The sequence below is a fragment of the Hippocampus zosterae genome, chromosome 7, assembly GCF_025434085.1.
Source record: "Hippocampus zosterae strain Florida chromosome 7, ASM2543408v3, whole genome shotgun sequence".
NCBI classification, from domain to species: Eukaryota; Metazoa; Chordata; class Actinopteri; order Syngnathiformes; family Syngnathidae; genus Hippocampus; species Hippocampus zosterae.
The window spans coordinates 3,495,830-3,509,460 of record NC_067457.1 but is presented as its reverse complement, the minus strand read 5'-3'; the positions used below and the strand labels follow the sequence as shown (position 1 = coordinate 3,509,460).

At 46.7% G+C, this 13,631-nt stretch overlaps 2 protein-coding genes across 3 annotated transcripts; one reads left to right on the top strand and one right to left on the bottom strand.

The window, feature by feature from the left end:
• The first annotated feature begins 415 nt into the window (after positions 1 to 415).
• Positions 416 to 4,913, top strand: LOC127604594 (dihydropyrimidinase-related protein 2-like). The gene is made up of 15 exons (XM_052071761.1): positions 416 to 725; positions 1,040 to 1,128; positions 1,431 to 1,615; positions 1,691 to 1,855; positions 2,068 to 2,129; positions 2,260 to 2,340; positions 2,402 to 2,470; positions 2,545 to 2,665; positions 2,778 to 2,934; positions 3,017 to 3,158; positions 3,259 to 3,343; positions 3,448 to 3,533; positions 3,609 to 3,788; positions 3,891 to 4,056; positions 4,157 to 4,913. The coding sequence occupies exons 1-15, from the start codon at positions 483 to 485 to the stop codon at positions 4,246 to 4,248; spliced, it is 1,923 nt and encodes a 640-aa protein (XP_051927721.1). The 5' UTR covers positions 416 to 482; the 3' UTR covers positions 4,249 to 4,913.
• A 424-nt stretch (positions 4,914 to 5,337) lies between these two features.
• prr35 (proline rich 35) lies at positions 5,338 to 11,867 on the bottom strand. Of its 2 annotated transcripts, none has more exons than XM_052071693.1 (4): positions 11,665 to 11,867; positions 10,841 to 10,899; positions 7,621 to 9,075; positions 5,338 to 7,535 (listed from the first exon to the last, which is right to left on the bottom strand). In XM_052071693.1, exons 3-4 carry the CDS (start codon positions 8,925 to 8,927, stop codon positions 6,749 to 6,751), a joined length of 2,094 nt encoding a protein of 697 aa, XP_051927653.1. In that variant the 5' UTR covers positions 8,928 to 9,075; positions 10,841 to 10,899; positions 11,665 to 11,867; the 3' UTR covers positions 5,338 to 6,748. The 2 variants fall into 2 exon arrangements, with proteins under 2 accessions (XP_051927653.1, XP_051927654.1); XM_052071694.1 differs by having other exon boundaries at positions 10,841 to 10,896.
• Positions 11,868 to 13,631: the final 1,764 nt, after the last annotated feature.

The window sequence follows — 13,631 nt, the reverse complement described above, 5'->3', positions numbered from 1 at the left end:
GTGGATTTGACAGGCATAGAAATCCAGTTCAGAACTTGTCCTGTTCAGAATGTCAGCATTAATGAGCGCTGATGCGGGTGCAGTGGAGCCGCAAAGTCACATGACGTCACTTCTTTGTCTCTTTCTTCGTGAGGTCATGTGACAGGCGTGCTGTTATCTAGTGAAACGCGCAAGGTTAAGTGTAGTCATTTCGGGTTTAATAAATGTTTAAATTATTTTGGGGGTGTCTTCCCGTGCTACTATTTTAGGCAATACAATCAATACAAGTTCGGCACGATGATGTCTCCATCACGTATTCAGCAATGAACTCAGCTGAGTGAAATGGCCTCGATCTGTGCCCCCCCCCCCCCCCTGACTGCTCTGCCTCCTCCCTTCGCGTTGGTTTTAGGTCAAGTGTCCCCACCACTCACCTCACTTCTCGCCTTGCAGCAGTCATCTCGTCGTCTCCCTTTTCAGTCGCATCTCTTCTTAGTGGCGGTGAGATGTCTGAAAGAAGAATCTCCCAGGACGATGACACCGCCTCACTGCTGTCCAAGCTGGGCTCAGACTCTCCTCGGCCTAGGATGAAATATGGCGGAATGTTCTGCAGTGTGGAAGGAGCTTTTGAAAACAAAACGCTAAACTTTGAGTCGCTCAGCCCGAAGATGCCGCGACGCCGAACGGCTCGCGCCGCAGAAGACTCATCCAAGGGAGGCTTTGCGGCGTTCCCCTCTGGACGTGTCCAGGTACGAGGAAAGGCTTGGATGTCAAATGAGACGATCAAATTGTTCACGAGGCAACAAAATCAATTGGAATGCTAACAACTTCACTTTTCTCTCAGTCACTGAATCAAGTGGACAGGGTGATTCTTGGGTTTGATGTTGTGACGTCAATTTCAGTGTAAATCTTACGTGAAGTCAAAACTTGATTGACTTGAATTTCATGGGAGTGTTCTAATTCGGACAGCAACGTTTGGAGACAATATTGAGCGTGTATGCCTATTTGTCTACACGTACATTTGTCGCGCGCTAAACCAATGCATCTTGTCATTTGTTTCCAGGACACTCGCCTGATCATCAAAGGAGGAAAGATCGTCAATGACGACCATTCGTTTCATGCTGATGTTTACATCGAGGATGGAACGATCAAGTAGCTTGCCTTTATTTCAACATCTCATAATGATCAACTCAAATGTTCTTTTTTTTTAACATCAGAGTCAAAATGTGTGATTTGTCCTGGTGTCGCGTGTTTACTAGCATGTTCAGTGGTGATGAAATGATCCAATGTATTGTGTTTAAGAGGACGCATTTGAAAGAGTACCTGTACACTGGTTCATGGTCGTCTTGACAGCAGCCGATCAAGAATCTGGGTCGTTTTCTGTCGTGCTTCTCCAGCATGTCAACTGCAGGCACGAACTGTCCAGGTGATGTGCGCTCATTTTCCCTGCACAGACAAATTGGGGAGAATTTGATGGTACCTGCAGGTGTCAGGACAGTGGAGGCCTGCGGTCACTTGGTCATCCCCGGAGGCATCGACGCCAACACCAACCTGCGCGCCGCCCAGAATGGCCTGAACCCTTCCGACGACTTCTATCAGGGGACCCGAGCGGCTCTGGCCGGTGGAACCACCATGATCAGTCAGCAAACGCCTTCCGTCATTCGCACGCTTTCCCAACCGGTGGCCGCACTTCCACTCGCGTTTGTCGTAACAGTTGACCACGTGCTGGCCGAGCCGGGGACGAGTCTGCTGTTGGCGTTTGAGGAATGGCTGGACGTGGCCTGCCAAAGGGCCTGCTGTGACTTTTCCTTCCACGTGGACGTCACGCGCTGGCATGATGGAGTTGGCGAGGATCTGGAGATTCTTGTCAAGGATAGAGGTTGTTCTGATGGGGGCGGGGAAAAAGGCAGTTTACCATCGTGCTGCATATTCGTTGCAGTGTGTGCAAGAGTAGGTTGTGGCCTGCTTTCAAAGCATGAATGTGATATTTACTTAAGGGTGGGAATGCTCAAGTTGTCAGTCCTGTGATTGGTAAACGATCATTTCAGGTCGGTACACAGGTAGTGACTGATGAGAATATTTGCCTTGCAGGTGTGAACTCTTTCCTGTTTTTTATGACTTACAAGGACAGATATCAGAGTACCGATTCACAGGTACAACAGCCTCCATTTTTTAAAAAAATTGTAGGTGTGCAGCATGTGCCATTGTTATCATTACAATACTGATGTAACTCAGTGGTGCGCGTTGGACTAACTCTGCGTCCTGTTTTTTTTTTACCTACAGCTTTATGAGGCTTTTGGTGTCCTGAGGGATTTGGGGGCAGTCGCCTTGGTCCATGCTGAGAATGGTGACATCATCGCTCAGGTAACTTGAAATAAGCTTTCAGGAACAGGTATCTTTGAAAAAGAGTTGTGTTATATTTCAGAGGCAAAAGACGGTTCTCGGTCTTGGCATCACCGGACCGGAAGGACATGTCTTCGCTCACCCCGAAGAGGTCCATTTTCATTCTTCTCAAGACAGCCAAAACAGCTCAAAAGAAAACGATCCGACGTTAACTTCTGTTTAAAGGCGCAGGCCGAGGCAGTCCACCGAGCCGTTACCATTGCAAAACAAGCAAACTGTCCACTTTATGTGACGAAGGTGATGAGCAAATCTGCCGCTGATGTGATCGCCAAGGCCAGGAAGAAAGGTGAACTGTGTCTCCTCCTTCCAAATTTGCACTGACTCAAAAAAGAGTTTACAGGATTCATAAAAGCTGTTCACATGGCTCCGGTGAATTAAACCCATTTGTCTTTGGGCAGGGATCGTGGTCTACGGGGAGCCGATCACGGCCAGTTTGGCAGTGGACGGCTCTCAGTATTGGTCCAAAGATTGGGCTAAGGCGGCGGCCCTCGTTATGAGCCCACCCCTCAATCCCGATCCTTCAACTCCGCACTACCTAAGCTCTCTCTTGGCGTGGTTAGTGTTGTTTGGATGACCACATACTTTTCTTACCTTGGTTAGTCAAGTGTATGTGTTTTTAATTTTATTTTTTTTGTAGCGGCGACCTACAGGTGACTTCCAGTGCTCAAGCTAGCTTCTGCACGGCACAGAAGGCCGTGGGTAAAGATGATTTTACTCTCATACCAGAGGGAACCAATGGAATTGAGGAGAGGATGTCTGTGATCTGGGACAGAATCGTGGTACGTGATACTTGGGTCAACTCGATCACACTTTTTGGTTTTGTCTATTTGGAGCAAAAATGTTTCATGAAATGTGTTGTCAATACATTTGTTGTTGTAGTGTACGGGTATGATTGACGAGAATGAGTTTGTAGCGCTGACAAGTACCAATGCTGCAAAGCTCTTCAACCTTTACCCTCGCAAAGGTAACGCCTTTGTAATCAAGTTTAACCATGTAAAAAAACAAACAAACATTCTGTTAATGTTCTGGGTGCAATTTTGAAGAGTGTACTTCTGTATGTCCAAACAGGACGAATCGCTGTGGGTTCTGATGCTGACATTGTTGTTTGGAACTCAAAAGACACCAAAACTGTCTCTGCCAAAACACACCACTTGGTAACAAATTTTGTCTCATTATATGTCAGGTGGTTTAGTTCCATCTAAAAGCCAACTAAATTCTGCTTCCGGCAGACAGTCGAAGTAAACATCCTTGAGGGTTTGGAGTTTCGAGGCGTTGCCTCGGTGGTGATCGCAGGTGGCCGAGTTGTTGTGGAGGATGGAAAACTCACTGTAACAGAAGGTTCCGCACGCTTCATTCCAAGGAAAGCGTTCCCTGATCAAGCTTACCGCAGGATTAGCGCTCGCAGCAAGGTAACCCGACCCTGCAAGAGGAGCAAGGCCACAAATGATCACTATAGTTAAATTCTACTTTATTAAACAACAGGCAAACAAACAGATTTATTTTTTCCTCAGGTAGCTGAGAATCGAGGTGTACCTCGTGGAATATACGATGGACCAGTCCACGATGTCATGATGACGAACAAATTGATGACGCCCACGTGGACTAAGAAAGCAACTCCTTGTCTTCAAGTCCAAACTGGCCCCCGAAACCTCCACCAATCAGGCTTCACCTTGGCCGGTAAAACAACAATTTGCTATCAAACTATCAACAAAAGAAGCCGTTTCTCTTTAAACTTTGGATTTGTGGACATCATCAGAGAGTGTTTTGTTACTCACAGGAACTCAGATCGATGACCACGTTCCTCGGCGGCCAGCTCAGAAGATTGTGGCACCACCTGGCGGACGATCAAACATTACTTCACTTTCGTAAAAACGCGTTTAATGAACAGCAATCTGGCTCCAAGTGGACAAGCATGCAGACAGTCGACAACTCCAAACAAATGACGTTTTAACTAGCGATGAATTCTTACTCCCTTCACAATCCCCTTATCATCATTGGATGCCATCATTGCACCTAGTTGCTCCTCAGTTGTTTTATACGAGAGGCACATAACTCAATTGTCGTAGCCCAGTAGCAATAAAAATCCTGAGAGCATGAAAGCGATTTTCTCTTCTTCTTGTATGCTGTTAAAGAAATTCTGTAATCCGTTTTTCCAATTGGTTAGCGGGGTGATCGTTTATTTGGATAGATGGGTGGACTAATAATTCAATAAATAAACACCCTCTCAGATGGACCCTCCGTTAAAATGCATCGTGAGAATGCAAGAGCACGGCTTGTCCGGTGGAGGGAGCCAAATCCCGAACGCTGGAGCTTGGAGCTGCAATGGCGCGGCGTCTCCACCGGAGAGAGCCAAATCCCTAGTTAGGGTAGTTCGGGTCAGTGGTTTGTGTGTATGCTCTGCGTTATCCCCGTGTTGAAATTTTAAAACGAAAATTAATTTAAACTATTCTGGAATAAGGTTGTAACATTGCAGAGTGTGGGGAAAGAGTAAAGCGCTGTTAATACTTATTTTAAGGCCGGATTCAGGGTTTCGCTGTTATGACGGCTGACCTTTCACTTGGTGTTGAAGAGGCCACAGGACGCAGCGCCGCTCCTTGTTGGATGTCCAGCGTTCTCCTCTTTTATCCTGTCAATGTTGAACTTGGGGCTCATTGACCTTTGCAGGAGTGGATTCAGGTGACCCAGTGATTCAGCTTGAGGAGCCGCTTGACTTTAAGAGTCTGTCTGATTTCATAGTGGAGAATGTTGATAGACCTTAACTTGGACACTTCATTCAGGTCATCGTTGCGCAGCCAGGCACACATTGGACATTAGAAAAATTGCAAAACACAGCACCAAACAATTTTCTATCCCTGTTATTCACAAATCAAGTTGCATTTGCTGTGTTATGCTTAGGCCTAAGCCGTGTTTAATATAAAAATATTGCTTTGGTGCAATTTGGCAGCATCTATGACAAAGTGGGTGGAGGAGCTTCATTTATTTAGGCATAGTTTTATCTCACCGACAAAGCAGTTTGACAGTAAATTTATAAATTCCACGTTAAGGCAAAATTATCCATGAAGCATTTAAATTAGCGCTCAGACTGTGCAGTTTCCCCATTGATAATACATTTATTTTACTGGTTTTATTTCAAAAAACGAGTGGACCATACAATACTATTTTCAGTGAACCCACAACAGACATAGAATTGTCTTTATAAAATCAGTTACCCTTTAAAAGACTGTATCGCCCCCCCACCCACATAATTTACAAACGGGTGGGAACGATTGTCTCACGAACTGAATGTTATGACTTTTCAAACGACAACCATGTGAAAATCTAAAGTTAATAGTGCATATGTGAGACTCTCTTTTTGTCTTTTTATTGTAAAGGTACGAATCCCAAGAAGAGTTCATTTTTTTCCTGCCACAATATTCATATAACGTGCCCACAAAATAGGTGTAAACTGCACATAAAATGCTAGCTTGTAGGCTTAATATCATAACAATTGGGGGTAAGATAAATGGAGCGCCCATCTCTGCTATTCATTTAACCGGTCGTGTCCGACTGCGTTGTGTTTCAGAATATTGACGACGCAGAGTAGAATTTCTTGTACTGGCTGCGTTTAATCGTCTCAATCACAAAGCCAGACGAAAATAGCAGAAAACAATGTCCGCTTGTCAATTTGATTGACACTCCTCCGCCATGGAAATCAAGAGAAAAAAGGGACGCCACAAAACACAACACACCTGACGAAAATAACAAGAAATAATGTCCTCCCGTCAATTAGAGCGATACGGCGTACCCCTACACAAATTATCTGGCATAGCCATGTATTAAAATATTAAAACAAAAGTTTTTATCCGGTTCGAAAATTGCTTACCTCGCCATGTATATCAAGAGAACTACGGCAAGAGTTAAAAGGCGGGAATTGTAAAAAAAAAAAAAAGAAAGAAAAGAGGGAGTGCCACATTAATTATTGAAGTAGAGGAACACATCAATTTTTTTGTTCCACCCTTTAATAATGGAGGATATAGTTAAAGAACACGACCGGTATTTATCATTTCACAGATTTTCTTGAATTATAATACAGTTGAGTAATTTTTTTACTGGCCCTGTTACATTCATATTGTTAATTTGCATTTTGTGTGCACGTTAAATCAATATGCGCTGCCACAATTTACAATTATTTTGCACCGTGTCGTGTCTGGGGCTCCATGGAAGGTGCTGAACATCCTTGTGAAAATGAAAAACCAAAAAAAAAAAGTTGACTGCTTCTGCTGCAGTGAGTAATTTCAAGACATGCCAACAAAAGAAGAAGACACACGGTTTTTGTGTGTGTGAGTGTGTGTTTGTGGGATTCATGATTTGAATGACTGGGAATCAAAGATTAAGTGTCTGTGGCCATCAATGGGCTCTGGGGGCACTGCCCCTCTAGTCGCTGTATGGACGATGGTCTTTTGGCCGCTTTGGCAGAAGGAGGGATGTCCCCAAACATTACCGGTCTGCCGTCAGGGCAGAGCAGCACGCTCGAGTCGGCTTCGCACTTGGTGGTTCTGCTCGGCCACAAGGCCTCGGCGGGGCTGTGCCTGATGGCCAAGGCTCCCTGACTCAAGACTTCCGGGCTCACCACAGACGCTCCGGCATTACTCATCTTGATCAGCATGTCCAACGACTGCTTACGAGTCTCCAGCGAGCCCCGCATAGCTTTTCCCTCCTCTTCCTCCCTGTCCTCCTCTTCCTCCTCATCCGACACTGCGGTGTTCTCCTTCAGGCCGAGTTCCTTCGAGTTGGCGGAGGCTCTCTTGAACGAAAGGTCCAGTGGGCCGTCACTCTGGCGAGCTGTCCTTTCCAGAGCTTGATGGATATGCGAGAGCTCATTTCGGATTTTGCTCAAGTGCTCCCAAAGGTGGTGCTGCACGGGGAGGTCCTCCTTCTCCAGGTGGGAGATGTTGCGCTCCGCTTCCTGATACTCCTGTAAGGCCTTTGAGAGGTCATTGAGGAGAGCAGCCACTGATTCCGAGGCACCGTCCCCAATGGGGCGTGTGGTCAGTGCTTCTTGGCTACTGTGCCCTCCGGTAGAAGCAGGTAGAGAGGATGCCTCAGGATTTGGACTGGTGAGATGATCTGTGTACAGGGGTTCCGACGACCTGGTCTTGTGGTGCAAATTCTGTGAACTGAAATGCAGAGAAAAATATTCAATCTCACAAGCAAGCCAAGATCGAAAGAGGTCATTCAACATAGTTGAGTCATTTGACCTACCTAAGTTTGTCCGATGCCATATTTAGAGTAGAACCTGTCTGGATGTTCTTCAGAAATTCCAAAGCGAAGCCCGTCGTCGGCTTCTTTTCCACGGGAGCTTCATGGTTCACTCCGGGTCCACCCGGCCTCTTGAGGCCCCAACTAGATTTACCTTCCTTGGCTGAAGCCTGCACTTTATCCCCCAGCCTGTAGGCCGGGTCAGAAGGTGACGTCCGACCGACAGGGGAAACCGTTGTGGCCCCAGGCCTCAGGGCAGGCACTTTCCACAGGTTAACTTGCGGCTGGGGACCAGATAAAGAAAACGCATCGACGGTGTTTGTGGAGGTTTTGGGTCCTTTATTGGCATTGCTCTGACCGGAGGCCGGTGCGAAGCTATGCTCGCACAGGAACGGGTAGTAGAGCCGCGGGGGGATGAGAGTCCTGTCCGCGTGGCCGCCGGAGGCCGGATGAATCAGCTGGGCGGCCGAAGCCAGGAACGGGAGCTGGGCGAGCTGCGCGTGGGTTTGAGTGGCGGGCAGCGTCGAGTTCATGTAGGAGAAAAGACTCGGACCGATGGGATAGCCCACCCCGAGCACCGAAAGATTGAGCCCGGCGGGGTCCTGGTAGTCCACCGGGTTTGGCGGGGGAGGATAACACGGGATGGAGCTGTTCATTCGAGCCTGAGCGCCTTCGCTTTTGGCCTTGCTGGCGGTTAGGAGGCGCCACTGGTCTGAGAGCAACGTGGGTGCCGTGATACAGTTCTTGGATAGGGTCTTGTAGTGTTTCAACTGGGCCTCCACCTCCGCAGAGCGTGCTCGCAGGAGCTGGTCTCGCAAGGAGAGCATGTCGGCCATAAACAACTCGGAATCCGCTTTGCACTCTGCGGCGTCCCCTTTTTCGGACCGCTCTTTCACCAAAGTCCGCGCCTCCTCTCCCTCCTCTTCCTGTCCCCGGTTTTCCCGATCTTCCGCTTCCTCCTCCACACCTCTCTGCTGCACCTCCTCGGTCCGCATTGCCCGCTGGTCCGGGGCCTCTTTGCCGGCCCCACGCAGGTCCTGCTGTGACGGTCGCAGCTGGTCCGGGTGCGGGACGTTGTTGCCCTTTTTGTAGGGCCAGTCGGACTCGATGAGCAGGGACAGGGAGTTCTTGCACAGGCTGTACTTCATGTGGTTGTACAGGTGGGACTTCTCCATGCAGGTGAAGGGACACTGGAAGCATTTGTAGTTGTAGGGTTTTCCCCACGGACGAGGGATGTAGTGAGGCTTCTTGGGCTTGCGCTCCTTGTGTTTGCCGGCGGACGTCACTTTGCAAGCGTCGTCCTTGGACATGATTGGTCCTGATATTTCTGCCCGTTCCTGTTCAGGTTCGACTCATTCGCGAGACCCGTTAAGCCGCTTTGCGATTTTGCTGCCCGTTTGGATTATGTCCATCAGATTTCAGCGCAGTTGCCGACCTTCGGGTGGATTTTCTTGGTACCTGTGAACAGACACGCCCGTTTTCTTGAATGTGACATTTGACATTTCATTTGAACTGGCCCATCTTTCCGTTTTCAAAATAGAATGCAGCCCTTGAGCACAAAAGTTTGCACACCCCGGCCCTTTGCCGTGGAATTTCTTTTGTTTTTTTTTTATATACTCCAAGATGTCTACCTGAGGTAAAGGTCAACTCACCACTAACCTAACTTGAGATTCTCACTGTACCTGCCACTCCTCATTAGTTCCACCGGAATACCGGTAAGGCCTCGGGGGGGATGGGACATGACAAGGGGGGCTGTGCACCTGTGCGGGGTTAGGAACGGTCCCTAGTGTTCCCGAAACCTTGAAGGCCAACTAGCAGGCAGAACGAGTCCAAGTCCGGGTTGCGGGTAGCGCTCGCTAAAGACGAGAAGGTGGCGGCAGCGGGGGGGGATGGAGGCTGGTTACTAATGAGGGCCTGGCGTCATGCCCGGGGGGCATAATTAGTGGCAGGACTAGGATCTGGGTCAAGACACAGTGCAGAAGTTCAATAGATCTCCTGAACTGGGCCTCATCTTGCGAGTTGAGAATTCAAACATCCTAATTTTTATTTTTTTTTTTAACTGGAGAAAGGGGAAAAAAAAGTTGAAATCACGTCCCTCTCATCATGAACAATAAAAGAAACTATTACCTTGTTCCACTTTAGGGGAGGGCCCTGCGGTGAATGAGGATGCGAGGAGCCTCCGTTTAAAACACTCTGCTGGAAGGCTTTTATTTCTTCTTTTTCCTCAGGTCATTCAAAGATAAAAGAGTGAACGCTTTCAAATTGAGAGTCATTGAAACCAAACGCAAGGAACGCGTTGCGAGTGGTTAGTATGTCTGCCTCACAGGTTTGCGGACGGAATCCGATCTTCCCGGAGCGGAGTTTTCATGATGCCCCCCCGCCCCATGCTTGCGGCCGTTTTCTCTCAGTAGTCCAAAATCATTTTGACTTCAATGAAGACTCCAAACTCATTTTCATCGTACGCATTTGTGTTTTCACTCAGAAGGCATGATGACTGAAAACTCAAAAAGGAAAATGATTTCTCAGGCGGCTGTCAAATATCTCAAAATACTTTGTACTTTTTTTTTTTCAACCTCTGTGAATGATGACACAATGTCAAAACAGGGACAGCTGCAACAGGTTGTACTTTTTTTTTTTAACTTCGAAGAGTTGAATCTAGGCTTACAATTTTAGTATTTGTTCTTTTTTTTTAAAACTTACTTGAACATACTTTTGCCACGCCTGCCGCTAGATACCGTTGACTTTCATTGCTCTGTCGGGGCCTGTTGACCAATTCATCGACTCCCGTGTCTGCCTCAGGGCTCGCCCCCCCCCCCCCCCCTCCCGTTTAAACTCATAATGGAGCCGAGCAGCTGCTGTTACCAGACAATCAATAATTTTTTTTTTTAATCATACAGTTTCCTCCTCTTCTGGCCACTAGATGTGGATCACTCGCATTTGACTGTGCACTTTGAGACCCCCCCCCCCCCACCCCCAATCCCATATCCAAACCCTGCGGTCTTGTTTTGGGCTTTTAAAGCCGATGATCCAACAAGCTGAACCACTCGAACATCTATTGTTACAATTACGGACAGTGTGAGCACACTGTAACCACTTTGGCATGCATCAGCAACCACAAAAGTCACACTCAATGGGACGGCATTTAAAAAAAACAAACAAACAAAAAAAACAAATGAAAAACCTCAATGTACATATTGATCCACGTGTTTATTGATTGAATTACCTTTTTTAATGATTTCCGGGATCGTGAATTGTCTTCCCTCCAACAACACACAAGTCCTGCTGGAGACAAATAAAAACAACCGTTAATGATGAGTTTTGTCGGCTTTGATTTTCCACTTTTTTCCTCAAAGTGCATGTCTAATTTTGCAATTATTAAAATAGTCATTCTAATTATTAATACTACAAAAAAATTGCATGTGAATTGGCCATTATTTAAAATAGTATTTGGATGCATTTTTTAAAATCACATGTGTGAAAATAATTTTTAAAAATGTCTAATGATACTGTGTGTATTTCATACATATAAAATTAATTACGTATTTTTGTATATTAATTCCATCTATCCATCCATCGCTCCCAATTTACCGATTGACTGTGCACACATTCATCACATTTTAATGCAATTCAAAATATGAAACACATCATTTCTATAAGACGAAACCAAACACTGGCAACAAAGTTCTTGACATAATTTGTTTCAGTTCATAAAGTCAAAAAGAATAAATATATATATACAGTATATAACAAAAGTTTTCCTTTTAAATGTCTTTGAAGACGCAAACACACACACACATAAACAAGCGCAACGTGTCTCCCGTTAGCAGCCACTCTTCTTCGTCCATGCAAGATGACTTAAAAAAAAAGAAAATAAATAAAATAAACATAATGATAATAAAATAAGCATATAACCACAACAAAGATATCGGAACAAGGTGATACAGTTAAATTTGCAGAAAATAACTCGGTAGCACTTGTCTTGGTCCAATGCATGACCATCTCGAATAAAACAATCAGCAACAATAAAGCAAATAAAGTGGATGATACCTGCAATCCAAGTGTCTGTCTTTCGGAGTCGAGGAGTGTGCGGTTGTTATCCCGGTGCTGTCTGCCTGCCTCTCGTCCGTCCCTGTACTCAAATGGGAGCACAGCAGGAGCGAGCGTGCACATTTATATTGACTAGGAGCGTCGCCCTCAGGCACTACAATAAAACAGCCACCCTACCCCACCCTTACACCCCCCACCCCGCTTTTGCCCCGCGACCACCTACACTTTCAAACGTGCTCTCTACCTCGCAACCAAGTTGAACTAAAAGGTTACATCAGTGAGTGATGGCTTCTTAATACCGGAAACGTGACTCTTTAAAGTCACCCGTGATGAGGAGGGGTTTCGAATTGTTATTTTCCTTATGACAAACACATTTAGTCGCAGGTAAAAGTATTTGAAATGAAATGGAGTGAAGAACGTTGTCGTTGTGTAACTGAGGTTATGGGCCCCAAACTATTTATCTAGCCGTCTGTCAATCTAGCGATAGTATTGATCAAAGGCTAGCTTATGAGCTAGCTTCTATCTAGCTATCTATGCTCGCTAATTTCTATCTATCTATCTATTGAGCCACTGTATCATCGATTCAGCTATCTCCCTCGCCGCTATTCCCATCGAGCTGACCTTTTCTTCTCCATTCTGAGAGAAACAGTTTGAAAAATGGACGCCAGTGTGCCTCACGAGAGATATCATCTCCACCTCCTCTTCGATTTCTCCCCCTTGGTCCTCCCATGTCACCAAGCTCCCCTGCCCTGACTCCTGATTGAGCAGACATAGTCTCCCCCCCCCACCACCACCACACTGTCACATTTGCTCCAGATGGTTAGGCTCCATGTAAGCGGCCTGTCAGCCTCCATTTGGCCACATCGGCGCGACAGCCGGCCTGATGTCTCGTGAAGGGTCCCTTGACTGGATGACTGAGTTCCACGGTGCGGCGAAACCTGATGTTGGACGTTTGATGTACTCTTGAGCAAGACTGCCATGGCAGAAATTGTGGTCAATTTCTTGGCTGGTACCGGGACGCAGGACCATGTCATCAGAGAAAGAATAGTTTACTCAACAATAACATCCCAAGTGACAGTTCTAGTCACTTTTTAGGGTTCTCATCCAAAGAGAAGGTTTTAATGAGAAAGTCCTAAGAGAACGGTTTAGACTAGTCTCGAGTGAACTTTCTCACCCTGAGAACAGGCTCAAGTCCAGACATAAGGTTCTTGTCCTGATTCTGTGGTCTAATCCCAAATCAAGGTCCTGGTACTGATAAAAGACGACAGTGGCCAGCTTATCATGTTATCGGGTTACACGCTGCATGATTCTAAATGAAGCTAGCGGTCTCCACAGTCGGGCCTAGTCTACAATCGACGCTAAAACGCAACGGGCGAATTGAAGGAGGACCAGGAGGAGGATGAGCTAAGGGTCCTTATGGAGTGGCATCTGCGGAGGCTGACAGCCGCACTCCATTACGGCTCTGGGAAAGGGACTGGAGGGCTGCGACAACGCGCCCACCAGGCTGAGCCAGCTGTGCGCATGCATCCAAACACGCGCTCGTATTGCCGCGTGTCTTCTAAGATGGACTATTTGTTGAAAATAGAAAACTCCTCCAACTCGGGGGATGAGTGTTCCTCTCTCCTTCCACTCTGTGACTTTGAGGCCCGAGGTGGAATGGCTAACAGCTCCTCTCTGAGCGTGCGCTGCTGGGCACATTAACTAAACTCATATCGCTCTCAGCCACTATCAATTATTCACCGCAGACCGCCCCCCACCCCCAAGCCCCTTTCTCCCCATTCCGTATCAAAGAAGAGCAACATCCTTGAGCGATTCCCTGTTTTATGTTGCTGAGGATTTTCAGTCATTTTGCTTTTTTGAAAAGTTGGATAGAAGCAAGCGGACCGGTGTGTGCTTCTTGACGGTCTTTTACAAAAGTGTCAAATACTTTCCGACATAAGTTTGAGCACTGGCGAGTCACATTTTCT